Raw genomic sequence first — 25,023 nt, 5'->3', positions numbered from 1 at the left:
GCGGAAGGGGGAGTGTCACGTGGGCGCTGGTTGCTATGGCGCCGTGAGGGTCCCACCGCCATGGCGCCGCCCCCCGCCCGCGTCTTCGCCGAGCTCGTCCCGGTCCCGCCGACCCCAGCCCCGACCCCGGCCCCGGCGGGACGCGGCAGTCCCCCGGCGCCGCCCGGGCGGGAGGTGCACGTCAGCGGCAGCGCGGAGCTAAGCGCCGGCCCGGACCGGGCGCGGGTGTCGCTGCGGCTGGGAAGCCGTAAGGGGGCGGCCGGCGCGGCGCGGAGCAGCGTGTCCCGCCGGCTGGAGTACATCGCCCAGAGCGCCCGCCAGCGCGGCGTCCCGGTGAGAGCCGCCGCCCGGCCCCCGCCGCCCTCCCGCAGCGCCGGCAGCGGAGCGGAGCGGGGGGTCCCCCGCCGCCGGTTCCCCCAGGGGGTGGGGGCGGGCGGGGCAGGTCCCCTCAGTGGCGGGGTCCCACCGAGCCTGCCTGTGTGGGGGAGGGGGCAGCTTTGCCGGCCTCAGCAGGGAAGGTGGAGCGGCGCTGCTCTCCGGCGGGTTGCTTGTTTTGCATGTGAAAACCGTCCTCCTGCGACTGTTTCACCTGTTCACGTAGTGCGGCATCATCCCGTGCGTACGGATGAAACTGATAACGGTGCACAGCGACGTAACGTGACCTGTACGTCTGCGTAAGGGCCGCTGTAACGGTGTGAGTGCCGTAGCGTAGCGACAGGCGCCTCTCTCCGTCTTGTTCCACTTGAGGAGAGAGGTACGAAAAAGCGTGAGACGTGATCAAGGCAGCTGAAGTGACAGAAGCCCCTCGTGGACTCAAAATGCTCCTTTACCATAATAAGGTGTTTTGGCCTCAGGAAGTCATTTTATGACAATGACAAAAGCGTGGTCTTGCCTTTAAAGCTTTGTCCACGCTGTAAATGCTCTGTAAGAGTGATTTTTGTCCTAGCGATTGTGCTGCTGATGGTTTGGGATTTTATAAAACAGTTTTGGGCAGCGTTCCGCACCTAGGACTCTTAAAAACAGAGCAAAGCTGGTCTTTGATGGAATAAATGGTTGCTGGGGGAAAGGGAGATGATAGAGTTTGCTGTCAACACCACATTATTCAATGTAGTAAAAAAGAAAGAATCACAGAAGTGTTTTGTGGTGCTGCATGATGTTACAGTGCCGCTCAATATTAGTAAATGCAAAGTAAGAGAGCAAGTTACTCGGCCTAAACAGTGATGTGCTTACAGTGAAATTGCATGCCCACGTCTCAGATGCTGCATGCATTTGAAGATAAGTGCTGGCTCCAACCTTCCCCCACCCCAATAAAACAGAATCTACTGTTTTCTTTTAAAACTGATAGTGATGCTGTCTCTGTTTCTCTAGTAGCTAAATAAAGCATTTGTTCAGAAACAAAGAAGGCAATAAAAAAAGGCTCCTTAACCCCTGATTTAGAAAAAGCTCAAATTGCAGCTGTGGGACTAGATGACAAGGAGGCACGGAGGCTGCGGTGGGCTAGATACGTGATCCTGCTTCTTATGTTTTTCCCAAGCGCATGGCTGGGTGCATGTCTGTTGTGGGGAGCATGATTCTGCTGCCATCAGAATGACTTCTTCAGTCAGCAACGGTGCATTTTTCTATGGGATTACAGGTTGAATGCCTTCAGTTCCTATTAAGGGAGTTTATTAACTCACTTAAAGTCTGGTGGATTTTAAGAGGAATGGAAGAAGACAAGGCAACTCACCATGCATTCATTTTTATCAGTAGATAAAATTATAAGCTTTGTACCCACCAGCATGGTGAGCTATCAGATCATGGGGTATTTTCATCCTGGCTGCAATTAAATAGCTCTTCAGAGCGTGGATAGATTAGAAAAGATAGTTGCAGATATTTACCCTACAGTGAATCCGAATAATTAACTTCCAGTTTTGACATGAGCCTGACTGAATTAGGAGAGCACGGAGCATTCGACACGGCGGATGGCATGCAAAAGGAGTAGGCAGGATGTTAACTAAGTCCATGTGATTTAGAGGGCCTGTGTGCACTACCCCAGGCTAGAAAAAATAATTGCAAAATGACGTATGATCTGGATAAACCAGTGGTTCTATTTGGGTATATGCAGTCGGATTCAGAAACGTAGTGGGAGCAGGTAAGCAGTGGTGGCGTAACCTAGGTGGAGAGCGGACTGTTTTTACAATGCGAGAGCATTCAGTGTCATCTTATAATAATTTCACAGCAATCTTTTGCTGTTGCAGAGATGCCATGCGTTGGAGAACGGAAATGCTAGCTCTTCCTACTTACTTGAGGGACTGTGAAATGCTGCTTAAGTTGTGGGTTTCTCGGTGTTAGCAAAGTATTAGCTCTAGGGACCTCTGAGAAAAACAACGTGAAGGGTTTCTTTTTCAGAGTAGTTCCCTGTGGTATAATTTTTAGTGCTTTGCTCCATCCAATTCTAAGTCACTCCACTGCTGGAGCTTTTATTTGCCTTGTGGCTTTTCTGCTAACAACTCTCACTGCTGGCAATTTGTTCTTAACTGCATTTGCTAACATCACTTGTAGCTAATAGCATTCTAGACCACTGTAAAATTAATATCTCTTCACAGTCTCCATGGGGTTCTAGTTGTTGCAAGCTTATCTGAGGCCTCTTTAGAAATCAGCTGGCTATTAAATATATATTTTTTTAAATTAATCCATAGAACAATTTCCTTAACCCTTCTTGTTGCTATCATAGGAAGTCTGAAATCAGACGTGAGATTCATCTGAGGGTGCTTAAAGAGTTGGCTGATGTCATAGCGAGGCCTCTCTCAATGTTTTTTCAATGCTCTTGGGAATCTGGAGAGGTCCCAGTTGACTGGAAGCTGGCAAACATTGTCCCAGTCTTCAAGAAGGGCAACAGGGATGACCCAGGTAACTACAGGCCTGTCAGTCTCACTTCTGTGCCTGGTAAAACTATGGAGAAGATTATTCTGGGAGTTACTGAAAAACAGCTGAAAGGCAGTGCAGTCATTGGTCCCAGCCAGCACGGGTTCACGATGGGAAAGTCCTGCCTAACAAACTTCATTTCTTTCTATCACAAGGTCACCCACCTGGCTGACCAAGGGAAGCCAGCCAATGTGATCTTTTTGGATTTCAGTAAAGCTTTTGATACTGTCTCTTACAGTCTTCTCCTGGACAAAATGTCCAGCACACAGCTGGATAAACACGTAATGCAGTGGGTGAGCAACTGGCTGATGGGTCAGGCTCAAAGGGTCATAGTAATCGGGGTCGCATCAGGCTGGCAGCCAGTCACTAGTGGGGTTCAGCGGGGATCCATCTTGGGGCCGGGACTCTTTAATCCCTTTGTTAATGGCTTGGATGCAGGACTGGAAGGAATAGTAATTAAGTTTGCTGATGACACAAAAATGGGAGGAGCTGTTGCCACTCTGGAGGGCAGAGAGGCCCTGCAGAGGGATCTGGACAGATGGAGAGCTGGGCAATCACCAACCGTATGAAGTTTAACAAGGGCAAGTGCCGGAATTTACACCTGGGGCACGGCAACCCCGGTTATACATACAGACTGGGGAACGAGAGGCTGGAGAGCAGCCCCACAGAGAGGGATTTGGGGGTTCTGGTCAACAGCAAGTTGACCATGAGACAACAGTGTGCCCTGGCAGCCACGAGGGCCAACCATGCCCTGGGGTGCATCAAGCCCTGCATTGCAGCCAGTTGAGAGAAGGCATTGTCTCGCTCTACTTTGCACTGGTGCGGCCTCACCTCAAGTACTGTGTGCAGTTTTGGGCACCACAGTATATTGAGGATATAAAGCTACTAGAGAGTGTCCAGAGGAGGGCCACGAAGTTGGTGAAGGGTTTAGAGGGGAAGCCATATGAGGAGCAGCTAAAGTCACTTGGTTTGTTCAGCCTGGAGAAGAGGAGACTGAGGGGAAACCTCATTGCAGTCTGCAGCTTTCTCACAAGGGGAGGAGGAGGGGCAGACGCTGATCTCCTCTCTGGTGACCAATGAGAGGACCCAAGGGAATGGCAGGGAGATGTGCCGGGGCGATTTAGGTTGGATATTGGGAAAAGGTTCTTCCCCCAGCAGGTGCTGGAGCACTGGAACAGGCTCCCCAGGGAGGCAGTCACGGCTCCAAGCCTGACAATATTCAAGAAGCACTTGGACAACACCCTCAGAGACACGGTGTGAATTTTGGGTGTGTCCTGTGCAGGGACAGGAGTTGGACTTGATGATCCTTGTGGGTCCCTTCCAACTCGGGACATTCTGTGATTCTGTGATAAGTGTATAACCTTTGCAGCAGCAGGAGCTTGCATTAGCAGCTCGTCAGGATGCCTGGGGGCAGCACCTCGTTTCCATATATATTTACACAGGATTTTAATCAGAAATAGATGCACACAGTAGCATTTATTTATAGAGTGCTCTGAGTACATGCAGCACTTCAGAGCACAGAATCTGCTTTGAAGGCTGCAGGGGAAGTAAAATCAATGGGGAAACCAATCTCTCTTACTCAGCCCAGCTGCTCAAAAGTAACGCTTTTTTCTCTTTCTCTAGAAGCAAACTGATTTTATATTTACCACCTATGATTTATTTGGGGAGTAGTATGGAGATGACTCTTGTTTTCTTTCATCATTGTATCTAACAATTGGCATTGGCCATTTTGTTTAAAAATAACATTGATAATATTTGTTGTACCGGTCAGAGTGTTATTTATTAAACAAAACAAACCAGCTCACAAACTATATCCAGTGCACTCTGGCTTACAGTTTGTCTGCACTGGGATATATCCTTGGATATATGTGCAATAATCTCCGTATTTCAAAACTGTTATTTAGGAGTCACAGGTGTAGATACACATCCACACAGTCAGTTGAAAAGAAAGATTTTGATGTTTTGCTCACTCAGTTACAAAATCTTCCAATTTCACTAAGAAAGGTAGAAACCTGCATACGGCATCACCTTTTTTTAGACTACCATGTATTTTAGTAAATACCCAAAAATATCCTTGTATTCGCTGAGTACAAATCTGCTTTTTACCTTTCTTCAAATAACTGTTACATATATTTCTGTAATTTCTTGAATGGACATTAAGCAGCAGAAGCTTCGCTGTAGGTTTTTAGGTTGTCATTCTGTCCGTCCAATGCCAAACAGAACAGACAGAGCGAGGGGATGAGAGGCTGGCGCACAGGTACCTGATGCCTAACTGGGGTACCCACTGGCAGTAGGTGCTTATCATCCTTACCTGTCCAGGAACACCATGATGGATGGACTGATAGGAGATACAAGCGTACATCAAGACTCTCATTGACCATTTCTTTAGTACTAAGAACAAAAATGGTATGTTTAGGTGGAAGAAGCTAACTCTTTAGTTATTTAAATATCTTTATCTTTCATAATGTAAAGTTACATTGGATATATCAGTGCAAATGTACAAGTGTAAATTTTAAGAGACATTTGCAGGTGTCTCCAGATTTTTTTATTTATAACTACACATACCACAATGGTGCATTAGCGTACGTTTCCAAACTATAAACATTTTCCCTTACTGAGACTGGTCTTGTGTTTCATAAAACAGTCTCACAGTTTTGTTAACTCAGTCACCAGGAGCAGAACATGTAACTTTATCTGCAGGTAGGCTTCTCTCATCCTGTATTGTTACATAGCTGTCTCCTTGAAGTGTGTTTTCACTGATTATCTGTTCAGTTTTTTCCCCTGTTCTCTTCTGGGGAAAGGAGCAGTCATTCCTATAAACAGCCATGGTGTCATGAGGGTGGACACATTGGCCCTATGAAGAAGAAATTGTTCAGAAGTAGCAGATAGGTAGGAGGAAGGGCTATGTAAGATTTTTTGTTTGTTTGTTTTCTGTTGAAAAGAAGGAAAATATAAGGCAAAGCACTTGATATTGTAAGCTCAATGGGATATTGACTGTGTTTCATATCTGTGTTTACAGTACCTGCAACAATGATGGTTTATGTCTCTGCTGGCTCAAAAAAATAGGCTAGATAAGCAGAATGCAAGTGTGATTTGGTTAAGAATTGTTCAATGGCTTCTGGGGTAATTGAGTTATCACATAACAATAATGTTATATTCATTTAACTTTTCTACTGTGATTCTTGGCCCACAGATTTAGACAACGGGGAAAGTTATTCCAGGATTCCAGACTACCAGACACACGGGAAGTGTAGGTTTCCCTAAGTTAAAGTGAAAACTTTTTTTTCCTGTTGCTATTGCAATCAAATGGATACTTCCTCGGCCAAAATATGAACAGTAGACATAAGCAGTAGGAAAAAAAAGCCTTTTGCTTTTGATGTAGTCAAAGTCCTGATTCCAGTTTAAAATTCTGTTGTCACTTACCTTTTCCATGTCTTTGTCCGAACACGCTCCCGATCAGGAACAAAGTATTGCAGGAGGCCTCCTTGTTATGACTTCAGCAATTATTTAATCTATTTATCTTCAATAATACATACAGCTACTGTCAAGTCTGGTGGGATAAAAATTAGCGAATTAGTGAGGGAAATTTTATAATAGATGGTACAAAACGATCTTTCACTCCAATTGCGTTGATCTTGCAATAGTGCCTGGAGCCACAGGATGGCACTGTCCTTAAATACACAGGAACCTTGCAGAGGGCAAAAACCAAATTAGAAGACTAATTCATTCAGCTGGAAGGAGGGCTCTTTCTAAAAAAGGATTCAGGAGCAGGGACAAGGGAAAACAAATGCACTTTTTCTGTGTTTACTCTGAAGTTTTGTTATAGTATAGTTATTTCTGTAAAATAGGAGTTGTAGATGAAAGCTTTTCTGTGTGGTTATTTCTATAAGAGATATAAGAGCTCTAAGAAAAAACCTTTCTTGTCGATTGTAACTGGATTCTATCATAAATAGTAAGATTTGCTCCATATTGAGTTGTTGGTGCTGGACTGACTTGAGCGCTCTTTCCCAAACCACAGCCAGCCACGCTGCCAAAGTACATCAAATCTATGACAGCAAAAGGGGAAATATATTTTTTTAGGGACTAACCGGCCCTGCTCCGTGCCCTTACTAGAAGAGATAATCCAAAAATAGGACTGTTGCGCTTGAATTTGAGCACTGCCAATCAATCATAAAATTGAAATTTCAAAGTTTGTTTCTTGTAGGCTGCTGTGCAACGGTAATTATGGATCCAATTTCCATACGATATTTTTAAATGATTAATGTCATTTATATAAATTTATGCATGCATGCTACATGATAAACTTGAAGATTCGAGCCTCTGTAGGAAATATTATAACACAGAGCATCTTTTGAAATGCGTCAACACTGAAAGCAAATATTGTTTTCCTGTGTAAATAAATTTAGTAAGTAAAACTTTTTCAGTAATTGGAAGGCTTAGTATCTGCTTCCCTATGGTTCCTGGGTATTAAATTAAAAGTTATATTTACATTTAAATTGTAAACTGTGCTTTTTGTTGTGTTATAGTAATTTTACAATAAATTGTTCATCCAGACTGTTTACCGAAGAGGGAAGTGGGTGAAAGAAATGTGATTGTTAGGCTGCTGCCAAGCCAGTCAAATATTCAGAAATAACTGGCATTATTCTGTATCTTAGTTCAGTATCTTACAGGGTTTGCTAGTGCTCTGTGCAGCCATTATGTTGAATAATGTAGCTGCTGTTAATGCAAGAGTGTCACTTCTGCATTAACCTCTTTTAAGGGTTACCATTCTGCCCGAATAACCAGTGGTGTCATTGTTCACATCACCTTGCTACAAGCCACTACTGTTAAAATGTCTTAAGTGCTCTTCAGGGCCCTGTTTTATCACATACTCCTTTTCTGAAAACAATTGACGCTTCTAGTTTTTTGAACCAGGTGAATTTACAGTTACGCACTGATACACACAGCTTCTAGCTAGCAGTCACTTGTAAGATCTAATTGTTCTCTTCAAGTGAAAAGCAGCAAAATTACATTATAAACCTACTGTATAATTTACTTTAAATAATGTCGAGAAGTCTTTAACATCCAGCTAGTTTTTAAATGAAGAGATTTGCATGGGTAATTCCAAATTTCTGTTGCTAAGTTGTGAGTAATAAGCCAAAACAGTTCAACTTTTACAGGACACAATGTACATACATTTCCAACAGATGCTTAATTTCTGGGGTTTTTTTAAGATTATGTTCTTGTACTTCGTTTTAGGAAGAAAATATGACTGTAACAGAGGATTTTAGTAGAGTAGAAAATACTTACCAAATGGAAGCAGAGGTACGTATTCAACCTAACTAAAAATAATGCTAAAAAAAAGAATAAGAAGTGTAGCAAGGACCAATGAAAACTTGCAGACTGTCTTTCCTCATACCGAGGAGTATATGTTCTCTACAGTAAAGGCAGCCCAGTCCAAAGCAACACTTGAAGGACTGCAGTTTAAAGCAGAGTTCAGCTGCAGACTTCCGTAGTGCACAGAACTTTGTTTTCTGCTATTGTAACATAGAAGGAATTATTTTCTTCTCAGATGAAAATGTGCTTTTTAAATATTAGAGAGTGCTACAGAAGGGAGTATTTGGTTCTGGGGCTCTAAGGTTGTTCTGTGGCAGTGTCAGCAAACCCACGGTCCTGCACTCTCCTTCACCCATAGCCCTTCCCGCCCTCTACTTGCAAGGAGTTGTACTGAGGTGATCAGGTGATAGGTCAGTCCAGAAAGCTGCTCCCATTAATAACTCTTTTTTTTTTTTTCCAGATTAGCTTTTATTTTTTCCATTATTTTAGCTCCCTCAACTGGAGGCAATGCAAGGCAGAGGACAAGAGTGGATGGGGGAAAACAGCAGCATGGCAGCCCTAATCTAGATCTGTTTAAGCCACAGACAGTTGAACAGCACCTGGACTTTGGTCTATCCTACACGACTCTGCCATCAGCTTGCTGCAAGTAAAGCAATGCTAACTGTTTCCTAGGTAGTTGACTTGGAATTCTGTAGGTAATAAAGTGCTGTGCAAAAGCTAAACGTTACAGGAATTATCCCATTTACTTCAGAAGCAGCTCAAGAGAGTATATTTTTGCACATTCATGCTATAGTAAGAAATAAGTGCTGTGCTGGAAACATTCACTGAGGGAAATGATGTGTTTTTAGTCAGTGGATCTTTTTAGAGCATCAAACCTTAATCACTACCCAGCAAATTTACAGATTCTTAGGAAGTAAACCTGGAAGCTTGCAATAAAATGATAGCTGTTTTATAGAGCTGTTGTTTACAGTCTCCTAAAACAGGGTTCAGCCTCCTTAGTTTGCTTCCTTGCTTTAAGGCATATTTCATCTAAATAACAGCACTAAATATAGAAATAATCAAGAATTTGGAGAAAAAAATTTGGATTTTAAAATGAGTCTTTAGATACTTAAATACTGTGCATCAGTGTCATATTCTGAATGACTAACTTCATAAAGCAGGCACCTACTATCACGAGAGCTTAAATCACCATGTTTTTAGATAAGCTATACTTAAGTAATAATTCAATATAGTTTTATTTAGGCTACAGACAATCTTAGGCTTACAACTTCAGTCTTAAGTGCTAACTTAACCAGTCGTCTCCCTGCTGCTATTAATTTTTATACAACAAGGGCTGTACGTGGAAAGCGAATTACATGGATTGAGTGTTCATTTGTAGGCAGCTTGGACCAGCCATAATTGCTGTTCAGAAGTTGTATGGTTGCCTAGGACCTGGCTGTTAGAACTGGAAAAATCCAGCCGTAGTACCACTGTTTTGGCTGCCCTGTATGCTTAGGTAGCAGTGTGCTCGCTCTTTATGCAGAGATTAGTTTCTCCTTGCTTCCCCCTTTATGTAAGCACTTGTTTCATTAGTGCAGCTTCATAAACCAATGAAGTTCCATTGACCAGCGTGTTTGTGTGCTTTAGCAATATAAATGAATTTAAAATTAACTTACACTCGCTGCTTTACTAAAGAGTTTGCCATTATATTTGTGTTATACATAATGTCATGGAAGTTGGCATTATTTCATTCTATAAACTCTTTACCATTTGTCTACTCTGAGTTCTTAGAAGACTGAAGAAATTCCCAGACAAGTAGCTATTTTAAGGTACAACGAAGAATTCAAGATACACTTTCAACTGTAAGGAAATAAATTTTAATACTTGCTATAACAAAGGAAAATATGCAAAAGAATGAAGTTGTGTATGAGATCACAAAGCTCTATAATATCTTAATCATAATAGTTCATTTATTGCATGATGATCTCATGTGATCATCATGGGATGAAGATTATGTTGGTTTTGTGCATTTCTTAATACACTTGCCTCCTTATAAACCATAACTTCTTGTCCTTTACAGCCTTACCCAAACTTTATAATGTCCGTAGTGGTTTTGCATACCCTCATATTACTTTTTCACACTTCTTTACCTTAATCATAATTCGGTTGAAGAAGTTGAAACACTGCTTTGCATTTTAACGCCCAGGTAACCTCTGTGAACGTAAGTGGAATTTTTTGCATCTAGCTCTAAATGAAAACTGTGATTTTCAGGGGAAAAACCCCAACAAAATTCACAGCTATTGCTCAGTTGTTTTCTCCCCTGAGGGTACTTGATTACATGCCACTTTTTTAACAAGGAAGTTCCTGAGTGCCCATAACTGCCCCAGTCTGTCTGATCGTTCTTTTGTTTCATCCCCTTGAGGGAACTAATCTTGTAAGCACTGAATGCAATCTGGAGAACACTATGACAGTCCTCATAGTGAGAGTTGCGACTTTCCACAAAATATGACTATGACAGTTTTTTGGCAAAACAGCACAAGAGTATGTATGCTTTTTATATATGGCAAGAACTCCCACTAAAGAAAGAAATCTAGGTTTAGTCTCGTCTTCAGACTTTGTTCAAACTGGTACTGCACCTTCCAGAAGGCCATCCCACCCCCAAGTTACAGATAAAGGGTGCGCAGCTGAGATTAAGATGGAGACTTGGTGCAGTTTTGCACAACAGGTGTGACCCTGTGTCCTTGTGGGAGCTGGAATTGCCCTGTTGCTCCATCTTGGTCAGTTTTTAAGACCCTAAGCCCAGTTTTGGCTCAGTTGTGTGAAAAGCTACTGAGCCAGTGCAAGGATTCAAGCCAGGATGAGGTGCATGTACTGCACTGAGAGGCTGCCATGGGCAACAAGATGTGTGCATTAATTGCTTTGTGATAATTGTCAATATCCATTTTTCACATTACCCTGTATACAAAGTAGCGGCCTCCTCTCTCACCGAGGGACTCAGCTTCCCTGAATGATCTCATTTTCCACACGGTAGATCTATGGTGTGCATGCAGGAAGCTGCTGCAGTGCAGCTGACATGCCGTAACTTGATTTCTGTACCATACACCTTCACTGGGACAGACTGCTGGATGGACTGCAGCAGTCACAGGGGTGACTGTATGTCACAGGGCTTGGCAGTGGAATTTTCTTTACCACAGCTTTTTCCTCCCCCTCCTGTTGAAGCTGTATTACTGTGCAAAAAGGAGGAGTCGGGGATAAGAGAGAAGGTGAGCCTGACTTGGTGGTGAGAGCACTGTACTGGGAAGTGAAGATAAGGGTGTAGTTCCTCTAAAGAAAAGAGTTTGAGACCTGAGATTTCTGATTCCTGAATGCTGTAGCAGTTTGGCATCATCGCTTTGCTCCTGGCGACTCTGCTGTGCTGCAGAAAAAGGCTGGCTCCTGCCTGGAAAGTCACTGCCTCGCTGGCACTTCCCTGCAAAGAAGGCTGTAGGGCTCTGGATCCAGGGCTGATAGTGATGCCTGCTTCATAGCACTTAGGGAAGCACCTGAATTCCTGATGCATCTGCATTTAATGCTTCTTATTGCCACAGCCACAGCCAGCTAGATGCTTAAACTGTTTTTAACCCAAATCTGAAGTGCCCAGTTCTCTGTAGGCACTAGAGTGAGGAGTCTGCTCAGCCATCACAGGGTTTTGAGCCCACTGTGAGCTGGACTGGGCCAGGCTTAGTTTAATCTCATAGTTTAGGTTTCTTGAACCCAATTCTTGGAATTAAAATATAATTTTCCTTCCTGCACAATGTTTTTCACGTCATTTTGCTTGGGCTTCTGCATAATTAACATCTAGTAATCTAAAAAGAGAAGAACCAGGCTGCATCTAGTCATGTGTCCCAAAGAGCACGTTCATTCTTCAAATTGTCTATGTACCAAGAATGCCATATTCCTCATAAAAGAGCGTTTTTTATTTTTAAACCATTCTGTGAACTTCTTCCTGTTGCAAACACAATGGTAGTCTCAAGGGCTGTATAAAAGTGGCCTAAGTAAACAACTGTTGGAGTTAGTTATATACAGGACTAATATGTTTAGTTAGTTTGCACATATCTGGCTTTACGCTGATTTAAACACAAGTGTTGAATCGTAGGAGAAAAATGGAAAAAATTACTCGTGTGATGTCTGTGTTCACTCCCAGGTCTGTATTATATTCAGTGATTTTGGAAAAATGCAGAATGTTTGCAATCTACTCACTGAAAAGTTAGGAACCTCTGTTACCATCAGTCCGCCTCATTTCTACCATACGCCAGAAGCTGTAGACACCCTTCGGTAAGTTCTCTCTCACGCCACAAATCTTGCAGCCTCAGGTAACAGTTACAATGAATACATAATTTATACCGTTTGTAATGGGAGCAAATAGTTTCCTTCATACCTATTAAAATTTATGTTCAAATATTTCAGTATTTGTTTTAAATATAAATTAATGCTGCTCCGCCTAGAAGATAGAGCTTGTTCTTTCTACAGTGTCCCTGTGCCAAAGCAGAATGTAATAAAAGACTATTTTCCCACTGATTTCCATCAGAAGTACAATCTACTGTGAATATTTGGCCAACAGAATTTAACTTCGGTTACATCAGCATGTGTAGATTTAATTTGTAGTTATTCAAGAAGGTATGAGTGTGTTACCAGATGTTGGTAATTCTAAGTACCCTTGCCAGTTCCCCTTACTCTTAGCTGCTGATGTGATCTGAAAAGGACGATGTACGGTGCTTGCTCATCATCGAAACATGCTACTTTGAAGCTCAGTCTTGATATGGTAGGCATTAACTACTCAAAGTCCTGCTTCTCCCATTAGCATTGGGGGGCAGAGGGAAGTTTAGCCTTGGTTTGGGTTTTGCCTCTTTAAAGAAAAGAATTATGCCTGGTCCAAGAAGCAAGCTCGACTAGCTGCTGCTGATGGTTCTGGAGATGTCAGAAGTGTATCTCCGAGGTACCTACGCAGGAGTCTGGAAATCAGGCCAGTGGGATTAGGCGCTAGCATGCCTTACCGCTGGGCCACGCAAATGCCTGGAGCAAGGGTGGAACGCTGGCTTGGCACCACGCACGCCTGCAGTGTACGGGTGTTAGAAATGCTTGATCATTGCTGATGAGGATGCTGACGTTTTCTCCCCCCTTGACCTCTTAAACTATCGCCCAGAACGTGGGGGAAGGTGATGTGCACTTACAAAAGCTGAGGTATGAAAAAATTGCTTGGCAGGAATACTTGTATGTCGGTTGGCCCTGCTTGTTATTGTGCTGCTTTTTCTACCTCTCAGCCGTCAAGTATGTGTTGCTGCTGTTGGAAACACACGGCGGAAGGCTCAAGAAGTCTGTCGACTGTTTGGCCAGTCATTGGGAAAACCTTTATTAATAAGAGAAGAAGAAACAAAAGAGTGGGGAGGCCACATAGACAGTCAGCTACCGAACTCCTCAGATTCACTGACTCTGCAGGAAAGAATCCAGAATGCTACTGCTTACGCTTCTTGTAGAGTGTTTGCTGTCTTTGAGATAAAGGGAAAAGAAAACAGAAGAAACAAGTTGCTCTAGAAACTTGCAAATCCTACACATTTTTTAATGAATTTTTAATGCTGTCTTGAGGTTTTTTTGTTGTTGTGTTTTTACTTTATCCTTACGGTAGCAAGTAGAGTTAAGAGAGGAGATTAAGAATGCAGGTTGTGTAGTGAGCCAAGGTAGAAGCCTTCTTAATATCTGTCCAGGTGCAAAAAAGATTAACGCTTCCTTTCCCTGTAGCATTTGAAAGCAGCACAATGCATGATTTTTTTAAAGAGAGTAGCCAAAGTATTGCACGATTTACTTACTACAGCTCTCCCCCAAAATATTCCAGTTCCTATTGGCCTTAATTTTAGGGGATAGAGCTAAATAAAGGTTACAATTAATTCTGAAAGTACAGTTCTTAACTGTTCGGTTTCTTCTGTTCTGCCCCCTGCAGAAGGGCAAGATATTTGATGTGCAAAACCTTTGGTACTCCTGTCTGAAACTTGGCTATATTTAAACCCTTCTGCCCAGATTTGAAAGGAAATTAATCCCTGTCCCAAGTCACAGTAAACTGAACATGCAGTGTGGTCACTTCTAATGAAATGGATTGTTCAACATAATAAAACAAGCTTAGGAATGTTTTATTTCATCATAGGAAAAAACATACATGAGTTTTATCCTGGTGTCTGTTTGTTCAAGTTTAAAAAGGAAATGTGTTGTCTGGATGTATATTACATGTACAAACACTTCAGTCGTGAGGATAGAGTTTTTTCAGCCACGGCTGCATAATGTATTTTGATCCATCATACCCACTGAAATAGGCTTTCATATCAGGGTGATGTACCTGAGAAAATAATATTTCAAGTTGAATAAGCACCAGAATTAGCAATAAATACAAAGTTATACTGAAAAGAATCATTACCGTTACTACAGTTGTTTCTGAAAACTCCTGATTAGTTTTTAAATGCATAATGTACATAGAGATACTTTCAGTGGAATTTTCCATGTACCTTAACCTAATTTATGTCGTCAGGACAGTGGGTTTCTCAAACTGTCCAAGTACTCCACAGATGTTGAATATATCTCACGAGCTATTACATGCTAGATCTACATGGGCAGTGATGTTTTAAAATCAGCACTCCTTCTTATTGAAGTAGTTGCCCCTCATTTGCCTCTGGTAGAGCTATTTGTTATTGTCTTTCAGCTGGACCAGTTAGCTAATCCAGTTAGGCAGCAGGAACAGTAAAGCAACAGTCAGGGAAAGGGTGAAGCCACACCAAGTTGATGGCCTTAGGTACCACAGCGTCCAACTTGAAGATGCAAAGCCACAAAGGGCAATCCAAGTTGCAGGCCTTGTCGTGACACAGAAAGCATCCAGTGCACGTGTTAGAACTGTCAGCTAGGAAAGGGTTAGGACAAGTCTAAGCATTTTCTCGTCAGTCTCAACTCTTCAGGAAATTGCCTGTTAGGCTGTAGGAAAGGCTGAGTGAGGGCAAACCACAGGCCTTCATTTGAACTTGAGGTATAGGCATGACTCACCCTTTGTAATTAATCTCAAGTAGACAGCTTTCAAATATCAGGTTTTGTGAGCTTGTTACTACCAGTTGCCCTAACAATCTGTGGGGAGAATTAGCCTGTCATGCAGGTGAATAATGCAATCTGATATCCTAAAGGCTATTTTACAGAAGGTCTGTGTTTATGGTGAGGTATCTTATTCTCCCCATGGACTACACAGGTAAGCAAAGGCAGGCAGCTGACTGACATAATGAAAGGTGCATTTTTTAGACACATAAGTTAGAGTGGTCGGAACCCAATTTTAATAGTTCCTGTTCCTAAGTTCAGGCATGTTAGCACATTTTGTATTACAATCAGTGGCTAAAACAGAAACAAGGACTAGAACTAAGGCTTCTCCCAAATAAAAGAGGTAATGGTGTCACTGTTTGGCCCTGTTGGTTGAGGGGGTCCATTATGTGCAGTGGCAGTTTCAGGAGAGAGCATGGAGACTCGTCAGGCCAGCCTGGCTTACACAGTTCCTTTGGGGATTTTTCCTGAAAGGCGAAATTCTCCTTTGAATCTCTGTTTCATTAGACCAAGCATCTCCTGTTAGATGAATGGTTCAGCTACTTGCTGTTATTTTAAATACAGATAACTGCCACTCTCCAGAATTTAAAAGAAGGCACCACAATAGCACTGGATCCCTTACAAAAAGCCATTTCTCTGTGGCACACATGCCTGGTGGCTGTTTTCTGGACCAGAGTCTCTAAGTTTAAGAATCAGGTGTACCTTGCATAAGCTAGAAATCAGAGGCTACCATCACCAGGATACACAAAACAGAATTTTCGGCTCCCAGAAAGTTTTGCAGGTAAGAAGGGAGACATTATTCAGTCTGGGCAGCAGCTGAGCAGAAGCTGTTTGAAATGCAGATTTTTCAGAGCGGATTTGAGAAACCAATGTACTTTGCTAGATCCAGTAGAAAGAGATTAAATGACTCATCCAGCTTTGATAGGCCAGTGAAATCCTGAAATAAAAGTCCATGTCTGCAACAGCCTGTACATAACAGAAGTCAAGTTGCTAGAACGCTTACAAAACTAGGCAGTGGGGTACTCCAAAGTAGGCAATACCTGGGTTTGGTCATTTATCACCTTCCAAAAACACATACTTGAAAGTACAGCAGTAATTTGTTTATCTGCTGCTTTCTCTACTAGTTTTCACTAACTTTGCAAAAGGGATAGTATCTATTGAGCCAAAGGTCAGCCAACTTTTAGACATACAGGATAATGAACAAGTTGCAACTGAACAAAAAATAAATACTACCTCTAATCCCATAATAATTGTTATCTCTTCCTCAGGAATGTAAGCTGTAGATTTGCCAAATCCATTTGCTTTGTTAATTAGAATTCGATAGTGAGGAGTATCTTTTAGATCCTGTAAAACAGAAGGAAAATAAATAGCCTCCAGGGGAGATGATGACTAAAGATCACATGATAAAATCAGTTAACTTGCTCACTAGGCTTACAGACCATAAAATCATTCAATATATACATACAGCAAGTTCACTTTTATGATCTTACCAACGTCAGTTTGGAAAACTAAATATGAAGCAATCAAAACAGTAATACATTAAGTTCTTGGCATATCTGAAACAATTTTTAAGAGTCAAGATTTTAATTAACCTTTTCTCCCATAGATCTTGCAAGAAACATGACTTAGTTCATCCCTGCTTTTTGTATATAGGTCTCAAAACAAATTGTCACTCGCCCTTCTTCCTTCACAAGTGTCAACAGAAACACCAGAGAGAAAGGCAAATTCAGAGCATAATACCACCTCTGACAATCTTGGTCCCAACCCTTGATAGAGCTAAGCCAACTTCCGTGTATATGTAAAAATCTTCCAGCCAAGAAAGAAGTGCGGCTTAGTGTTATTTTTACAGTGCCTGTGAACCCAAATCATGGCCAGGATCCCACCATGCTCGCTTCCACCCAGAAAAATTCCTGCCCAAAGTAACCCCCACTCTAAACACAAAAAAAGTGATGGATGAATACAGACAGATAACTGGAGTTTATGAAGCAGTTAGTATCGATCAATGTGACAGGCAGTGGCCTCTGCTCAACAATGTAGTAAAGAACTGAAAGTCGGCGAAAGAAAAGGAAACTTGGACTGAAAGCCTGGCTAATGTTTAGAGGGGATTTGCAAGGACCAAGCTCAGTAGTTGCCTCGTAAAGGTCAGAAGGCGGTTTGCATAGCTGATGCACGTAACCTGAAAAGGCAAAGGCAAGTTAAAAAAAAACCCCAAAAGACACACACTTAAACCACATGTCATTGGTACTGAAATTAAAGCAATAAAGATGAACACGAGGTCACTGGGAGAACAGAACAATGTAAGGTACATAAAAGAATCAGAATGCCTGATGGGAAATATATGGGTGTTCCGTTGCTGACAACAACACTGAGAGGAGAAAAGGAGAGGAGAAAAGAAAGCCAGAATGCAGATGTTTTAGAAGCCAAAAATGAGTGGCAGGTGGATAAAATTACAGCGGGGAAGGAACAAAACACACAAAACAGGACTGGATGTCTGCTCCCAGCTGAACATGAATTCTCTGCTACGGGGAGAGTTTCTCATCTTTTCTCATTTTCAGTCCTCTTTGACTTAATGATCAGTGCCTTCCTGCCACTTAAGCAGCATGGCAGCAGCCAACCCACAGAGTATGCAGCGCTGTATTACCGGCAGCTCCATCAACAAAGATTTGGCATCTGATTTTCAAATACAACAAGGACTTAGGCTAGAGAATTTCAAAAGCTTCAAGAATTCTGACAAAAATATGTTGTTAAATAGATTTACATTCCAATTGTCCAAATCCCCCAAAACATTGCTTTCTAACTGCAGCTGATTAAACACAAAGGATTACTTGCCTTTCTTAGGTGGAATGAAGATGTTACCAATTATACCTACACTGGAAAATCAGACGAATGATTTAACAGCCTCTCAACTTTAGTAAGACACCACAAGAAATCCCTTCAAACATTATACGTTGACCCTGCTACTGTAAAGACAACACTGTGTATTAGAAGTGAGTAATTTTAACTCGAGACATGTCCAGTAGAACCCTGACTAGCAAAGCTTAACCGATCAGTGGTGCAAAAGCAAAGCTCTACTGGGGCAACAGCACAGAAGCAGCAGAGGGGATCGCTCAGCTGCAGAGGTGATGCGGGACTCAAGTATCTCCCATGAGGTTAGCAGGAAGTCTGTCTGTAACAGTGTTTCTGAGTTGGTTTTTTTTTTAACCTCAGTTATTCTGTGTATGTGTTAATAAAGCAAGAGTTGAATACGTTCACACCTGTTTGGCTGGAGGGTATTTGTGTTGTAGCCAGTCTTCTGGAGCGTTAGCTTTTACATCCCATCCAACAATGACTCCTGAGTAGCCAAATCTTTTGTGAACTATTACCTGTCCCACACTGAACTGAATGTATTCAGGCTTTGGACTGCGAACATGAGTTGATTCTGATTTAACAAAGAAAGAGACTTAGCAAGGGTAAGTGGTTGATCAAGTACGTTAAACATTTAAACAGACATTCTCCTGACTTCTACCAGAAGAGACATGATAGTTAGATTAATAGGCAAATTAAACAAGGGAACAGGTACTTTGTTTTCACCCTGCCCAGACTTTTACTATGATATTTGGCAAAGCAGCATCCACCGAGGGACACACGTTTCTATCTGTATGCCTTTGATATTACACAGGGGTCTTAACGGAGTTTTGGAAAGCATAAACACATGTATATGTTGACAGTTACTGAAGCCTTACATACAATATTTTACAGTGCTTATACATGCTAACTGGTTTTGCCATTAATTTTTTTCCAGTTTAGGTCACAGGATTCTTCTATTCAGTCTGACTGCAGGGAATTTCTTTCAAGGAGCAGACTGATCAACTGTTTCTTTTTCCTTTTATGAAGTTGATCTAAATCACTTCATTTGAATCAAGTGAAAGCTATACCACTGTTTCATACATCAATACAAAACAGGCACACTCAGATCTAGTCAATAAAATAGATATGTGCATATAGTATATCACATTGATATTGCTACACAGCACAGGGTGAGAAGGCCTTGGATTTTTGCTGTTTTGCTTACTGAACATTATCAATAAAGTTTAGAGAGAAGGAAAGAAAAAGACTACAATTTACAAAGCAACTATAGAAATCCACTATAGAAGACCTTATAGAAGACAATATCATAGGCGAAATGCAAAAGGGTTGCAAAGACTTCAATACCTGCAAAATAAGAATGGGTTTCTGCTTCATTGTCGCCAATTTTAATTTTCTTTTCTCCATAGTACCAATTCCTAAAATGTAAAATTAATAACCCAATATTCAAACAAGTTCTTTAGAAACCAAGTTTTAGGATAATGGGCTTTCTGATTGTTCCTAGCTTAAGCATTTGTCTGAATAGAGGGATGCTGCAAAGGCTTTGATACAAAATTCTTCACAATTTGAAGACCAAACAGAATAAGATCTTTACATTAAAGCTGCTTTTAAGGAATAGATCACAGAATGGTTTAGGTTGGAAGGGACCTTTAAAGGACATGTAGTCCAACCCCACTGTAATGAGCAGGGACATCTTCAACTAGATCAGGTTGCTCAGAGCCCCGTCCAACCTGACCTTGAATGTTTCCAGAGATGGGGCATCTACTACTTCTCTGGGCAACCTGTGCCAGTGTTTCACCACCCTCATTGTAAAAAATTTCTTCCTTATATCCAGTCTCAATCTACCCTCCTTTAGTTTAAAACCATTACCCCTTGTCCTGTCACAACAGGCCTTGCTAAAGAGGTTGCCCCCATCTTTCCTATAGTCCCCCTTTAAGTACTGGAATACACAAGCCAAAGGAATTTGTTCCAACAGGAGAAAAGAGTATTAATCTAATTTCTTTGGAGATGTAACTGTACAGTTGCATTATAATCTTTGTATCACAGGAAACCCATTTATTTTCTGTAGGTGAGGAAATACTATTCTGAACTCTAACTGAGCGATTCTTCAGTATCTTTTGTAAATGCTGTTGTGAAATCTTTAAAGATTGGTTAACATTGGTATGGACAAGCTGTCTGGCAATGTATCCCAGCTTAAGGCTACAATAAGTATAACTTCTGCACTAGACTGAGTTTCATGTGAATTTAAAGGATGGAAGCTAGGGGAGGGACATCTTTAAAAAGGTGAAATGGCCTATGTTTTACACTGCCACTGTGAAAAAGAGTGTAAAGAAACAATGAGCAAACGCAACATTTAGCGGGGGTGGGGGGGAGCCTTCAAATATTCTTTCTGCTGGCAGTGGAACAGAAGCAGTGTATGAAAAGATATATTTGGGTTAAGATTCTCCATCCACACCAGTCAGCAATCTGTTGGTACCAAAGAACTACAGCTTGTCCTAGTGTCCCTCCTCTTTTATGGTGTTCACCGCCTTCCCTCTTTCACTCCTACTCCCTTCACCCTGCCTGGAAGAAAGTAAAAGCAGGTTCCACAACTGTGCAAACAATACTTTTTGTTTAAAAGTCTTGGTTTAGCTAAAAGCTGTGGGAACACTTAAAGTTGACAAATACCTTTTAACAGGAACAAGAAAGGGCAAATATCCTGACTTGTCAGACTGCATTGTTGAAAACAGCAGCTAATATAATAGGTTTGGAAGGTCTCAAATTCAATGTATTTTTAGGATAGCCAGTTAATTCTTTATCAGATGAGATATTCAGAAGACACAAGCAGCTCCAAAGGTTCACTCAACCTGCGAAGGCTTTATCTTTAGATATGGCTGGAGCTTTCCACAAAGTTGCAAAGCAATTCAGAGTGAACCTAGGAAAAGCACAGTTTCTGCTTCCATCCATATACTGTTCCCCGAGGCTTTCCTGGGGGCAAAACTAAGTCTGAATCTTCTGCAGTTCAGATGACTTGACAGCCTTGACTGTTGTACATGGACCAATAATAAAAGATTTTTGAAGGTCCAGACAATGTAAAATCATTGGAGTAATTCTACTATAGAAGAATTAAATTTCACAAGCAAGCCTTTTAACTTCCCCAAACATGTCCAAGCAACAGTCTTCTTAGATTGAACTGGCATATATATAAAATGGATATAACTTTACCTTTTCTAGACCAACTCATTGTCATGTGTCCAATAATCAAGTTTCCCCTTCTTCCCAAACCCATAAATGTTCCCATCTGCATTTTCTAATTCAATTTCAAGTTTTCGTGAACTGCCATATGCAGTGTAAGACGTCCATCCCATGTGGTAGGATCTGATCCTACAAACAGGTAGCTGCTTACAGTCATACAGTCATGGTTAGTCCTCCTGACTTCACAGTCAGATAAATTTAAAGTAGAGGATAACATGTATAGAATCACTGCCATGATTTATATTTAGTTTTGCATGGAGTTCAGATTGCATGTTTATGTAGAATATAGGCAAAAGGTTTTCTTAAAACTGGTAGTAAGGCCCAAACCAGTGTCAACAGAAAATAAAGAGATATTTCCCCTTTGTAACTTATTTCACTCCTACAGCATGTTATCCCGTTAAGAAGAGGCCACGTTTGAAATTTAAGTGCAGTGCAGAGGGTATATTACATCCTACCTTGTTACTGATAGCCACAGCTTTAGACGATCTGCCCACGCATCCAGATTCAAGTAAGACTTTGTAAAGCTGCTCCAAGAGGCAATTATCCTTTAGTAGTAAAAATTATCAACACATTGTTTTAAAAACCTTCTCTAGTATTTGTATATACTTTTTAAAAATATTTAAACTTTAAGGCTTCACTTCTGTAGCAAATGGGGATAAAAAAATAGTCAGTGACCAGGAACAAGTTCTTCTCAACATCAATATCTAGACTGCAAATTAATATGCTTTCAATGGTCACTTGTACCAGTAAACCACATATAAATTTTGGAAAATGTAACTTTTCATTACAAGGTCACTTGCTTTCTGTACTCAGACCATAGGAAATGCTAACTTGTGTCAGATTCTGCAGTTTCAACTCTTACTTGAGAATAGCGAGCGTGAGGTTTCAAAAATGGTGCATGTAATCAAAAGACTATTAAAAATTATCGTAAGAGTTTTTGCATAAATCTAAATGGTTAGTAGTTTACTCATGCCGTGAAACCTGAAAATTATTTAAATCTGGGTCTTTGCACAAAAAGCCAGACTTCATTTTTTTATCAGGCCGATTATTTGTTCTCATTACTTCATGTATTTGAGTTCTACAGATGAACAATATAACCAATGCACTACACGGGCTGAACTGTTAAAAAAAAGTCACAGAAGTCTCTCTTTGCATGGTTCATCTTCAAAATACCAACATTTGTCATTGGTTACCACTATCAAATATTCGGACCCAATGTAGTATTCTCCACTTTACATTTGGAGATAGATGTATGCGACCCTGTGAATACATAACATCTTAATTCATATGCAAAATGGCACTACTTACTTAACTATCATTATGGCTCCCTTAAGTAATTTACTGTGAATGAATAGTAAGTAATGAATAATAGAATGAAGAGTTGGTTAAGACTCTGTACTGAGTCATACTATGCAAGAAAATCTATTTTAACAGTGTCAAAAGTGTCAAAAGGTAACGGAAAGTTAGAAATAGTCTAATCAAACACTCCATTTTCCCCTTTTTAAAGGGCCATAACCCATAGTGATGTAATTTGGAATTTCCAAAAGCAGAATGAGATTAAGGCACAGTTGTGCCCTTGCACAGATTATACACAGATTTTCATGTGATGAAAACAATGGTGGTTATTCAAATTTTGAAGCACATATTTAAACAACCTGATACAGTCACATTAAGCCACAAAATTGTCTGAGGTATGATTTGAATGGTTTTTTCGTGTAGGGATGGCCAGTGTGTTCCACCCACACTCCAACTTCCGAGGACAAAGTGTCATTGGGGATGAGAAAGAGAACTCTCTTATAAATAAATACAGTAGGGAAGGAGAGACTTACAACCTTTCTGTTATGAGGATGCGCTGAGCAGAGTCCGTTCCATACCACTGGGATATGAAATATTGTGCAGGAAGTGCAGACAGCAACACGCAAATCTGCAGAGCTGCAGCTGCATTGATGTGAGGCATTCCAACAGGAAGTTCTTCAAAGGCACTTCCCTGCTCTCTAACCTAAAAAGAAGGAAAAAAAAAACCAACAAAAAGAGAGACAAAAAATTTGCAATAAATAGCTGCTCTCCATGAACAAAATTCATTGTGCTGCTTTATCACCTAATTATTAAATATCTAAGTATTAATCATGTGTGACATATCAGACTGATGGCCTCCAGAAAAATCTATTTGGATGCAGTGATTATTGCGCATACAACAGAATGAAGAGATTTTTCTTTCAGATTGAAGGGAGGCACAGCATCATACCAAGATATCAGAGTGTACCACAGTCCCATAATTAGACTAGAAAAGGATTTGATATCACCATTCATTCCACAGGCACCTGCCACACTTCACCAATGCATTAAGATACTCCTGACTCTTCAAATTAAGATGTTCACCTGCAGATGAGGAGCACATTTACGGTCTTTTTACATCTGTGAAGATTTACCAAATCCAAACTGGGACTTGCTGAAATTTGAGATTTGTACCTCTTACTCAAGCGTTCTGAGAGTGCACAGGTTTACTGCAGCCTTCAAAGAGTCATCTGCATCCACTCTCCGTTCTGTCGCGTTAGTCTCCAGTAGTGGCTGTTTCAGCTACTACTCTCTAGTAGAGTACTCAGCTTACAAGCACAAGCAAATTGTTTCAGTTGTTTCTGAGTTGCTTCTAGTTTCTCCTGTTGTTATTTACAACATTTACACAGAAATTTGGGTTCCTGTAATATATCCAGCACACGTGTACGTGGGAAGTTAGATTTATTAAAACTGCCTAGCAAAGGCAGTTAGGATCACAAAATAGTGCTGATGGAGGCCCACAGATATAGTAAGGAATATGAAAACATCTGCGCGTGTGATGAAGTTACCAGAAACTGCATTTTTCACTTCTGCATCACCTGCTTTAGAGCCAACAGCAACGAAAAAACATCTCCTAATTTTAGACATTATCGGTAGCTGTACATCTAGGCGTGTTAACTCGTGTGTGTTGGGGGGAGAGGACGAGTCACATATCCGTGCAACAAAACAACCGCCCGCCAGGCCGGAGCGGGGGACAGGACCCCGCAGGGGAAGGCTGCCACTTGGCCCGCAGCCTTCACCCAACGCAACCGCACACCTTGTGTCGCTGACGGTCTTTCTCCTATTTCTATAAACAGCTTTTTAAGCAGCTGGATCCACCAGACGGCAAGGATGCGGTAGCAGAGAGAGAGAGATAGCCTGGATCCAAGCTAGAGCCCCACCGAATCAAAATACTTCTGCGCATATTCTGAAGCCCCTGAACACCTGTCAGAAAGGAAGGGGCTCTGCCTGTACCCCAGCGGGGGCCAAGCCTCCTGGCCGGTATTTCTGCCACAAGCCCGGGCACCGGCGGCACGAAGCCGACACGGGCCAGCCCGGGAACAGCCCCGCAGCCCTGCTCCCCCGGACCACCGCCCCTCAGCCCTCCTCAGCCCCGGCGGCTCCCGCTTCCCTCCCGACCCCCGCACAGCCGCCGCCGTAGGCAGCCCCTCACCCGGCTGTGGCCACAGCGCAGCGCGTCCCGCTCTCCTGCAGCTCCGGGCGGCAGGTGCTAGGCTGGGCCGGGCTCGGCTGGGCCGGGCTTGTCTGGGCTGGGCTGAGCTCCCCCCGCCCCGAGGGGCGGGCCGCGAGCTGCCGGCGGCGGCAGGTAGC

General features: G+C 41.9%; 2 protein-coding genes across 3 annotated transcripts; one reads left to right on the top strand and one right to left on the bottom strand.

Annotated features, from left to right (window-relative positions):
* IRAK1BP1 (interleukin 1 receptor associated kinase 1 binding protein 1) lies at nucleotides 1–14,382 on the top strand. Of its 2 annotated transcripts, XM_064447767.1 has the most exons (4): nucleotides 3–333; nucleotides 8,143–8,208; nucleotides 12,383–12,513; nucleotides 13,500–14,382. In XM_064447767.1, exons 1-4 carry the CDS (start codon nucleotides 61–63, stop codon nucleotides 13,768–13,770), a joined length of 741 nt encoding a protein of 246 aa, XP_064303837.1. In that variant the 5' UTR covers nucleotides 3–60; the 3' UTR covers nucleotides 13,771–14,382. The 2 variants fall into 2 exon arrangements, with proteins under 2 accessions (XP_064303838.1, XP_064303837.1); XM_064447768.1 differs by lacking the exon at nucleotides 8,143–8,208 and having other exon boundaries at nucleotides 1–333.
* LOC135312642 (uncharacterized) lies at nucleotides 14,340–25,023 on the bottom strand. Its single transcript, XM_064447769.1, has 7 exons — nucleotides 24,866–25,023; nucleotides 23,211–23,377; nucleotides 21,834–21,923; nucleotides 19,492–19,562; nucleotides 18,555–18,718; nucleotides 16,534–16,644; nucleotides 14,340–14,563 (listed from the first exon to the last, which is right to left on the bottom strand). The coding sequence occupies exons 2-7, from the start codon at nucleotides 23,333–23,335 to the stop codon at nucleotides 14,468–14,470; spliced, it is 657 nt and encodes a 218-aa protein (XP_064303839.1). The 5' UTR covers nucleotides 23,336–23,377; nucleotides 24,866–25,023; the 3' UTR covers nucleotides 14,340–14,467.

This window comes from Phalacrocorax carbo, chromosome 3 (genome assembly GCF_963921805.1).
Source record: "Phalacrocorax carbo chromosome 3, bPhaCar2.1, whole genome shotgun sequence".
Classification (NCBI taxonomy): Eukaryota; Metazoa; Chordata; class Aves; order Suliformes; family Phalacrocoracidae; genus Phalacrocorax; species Phalacrocorax carbo.
This window is presented reverse-complemented; position numbering and strand designations above follow the sequence as displayed.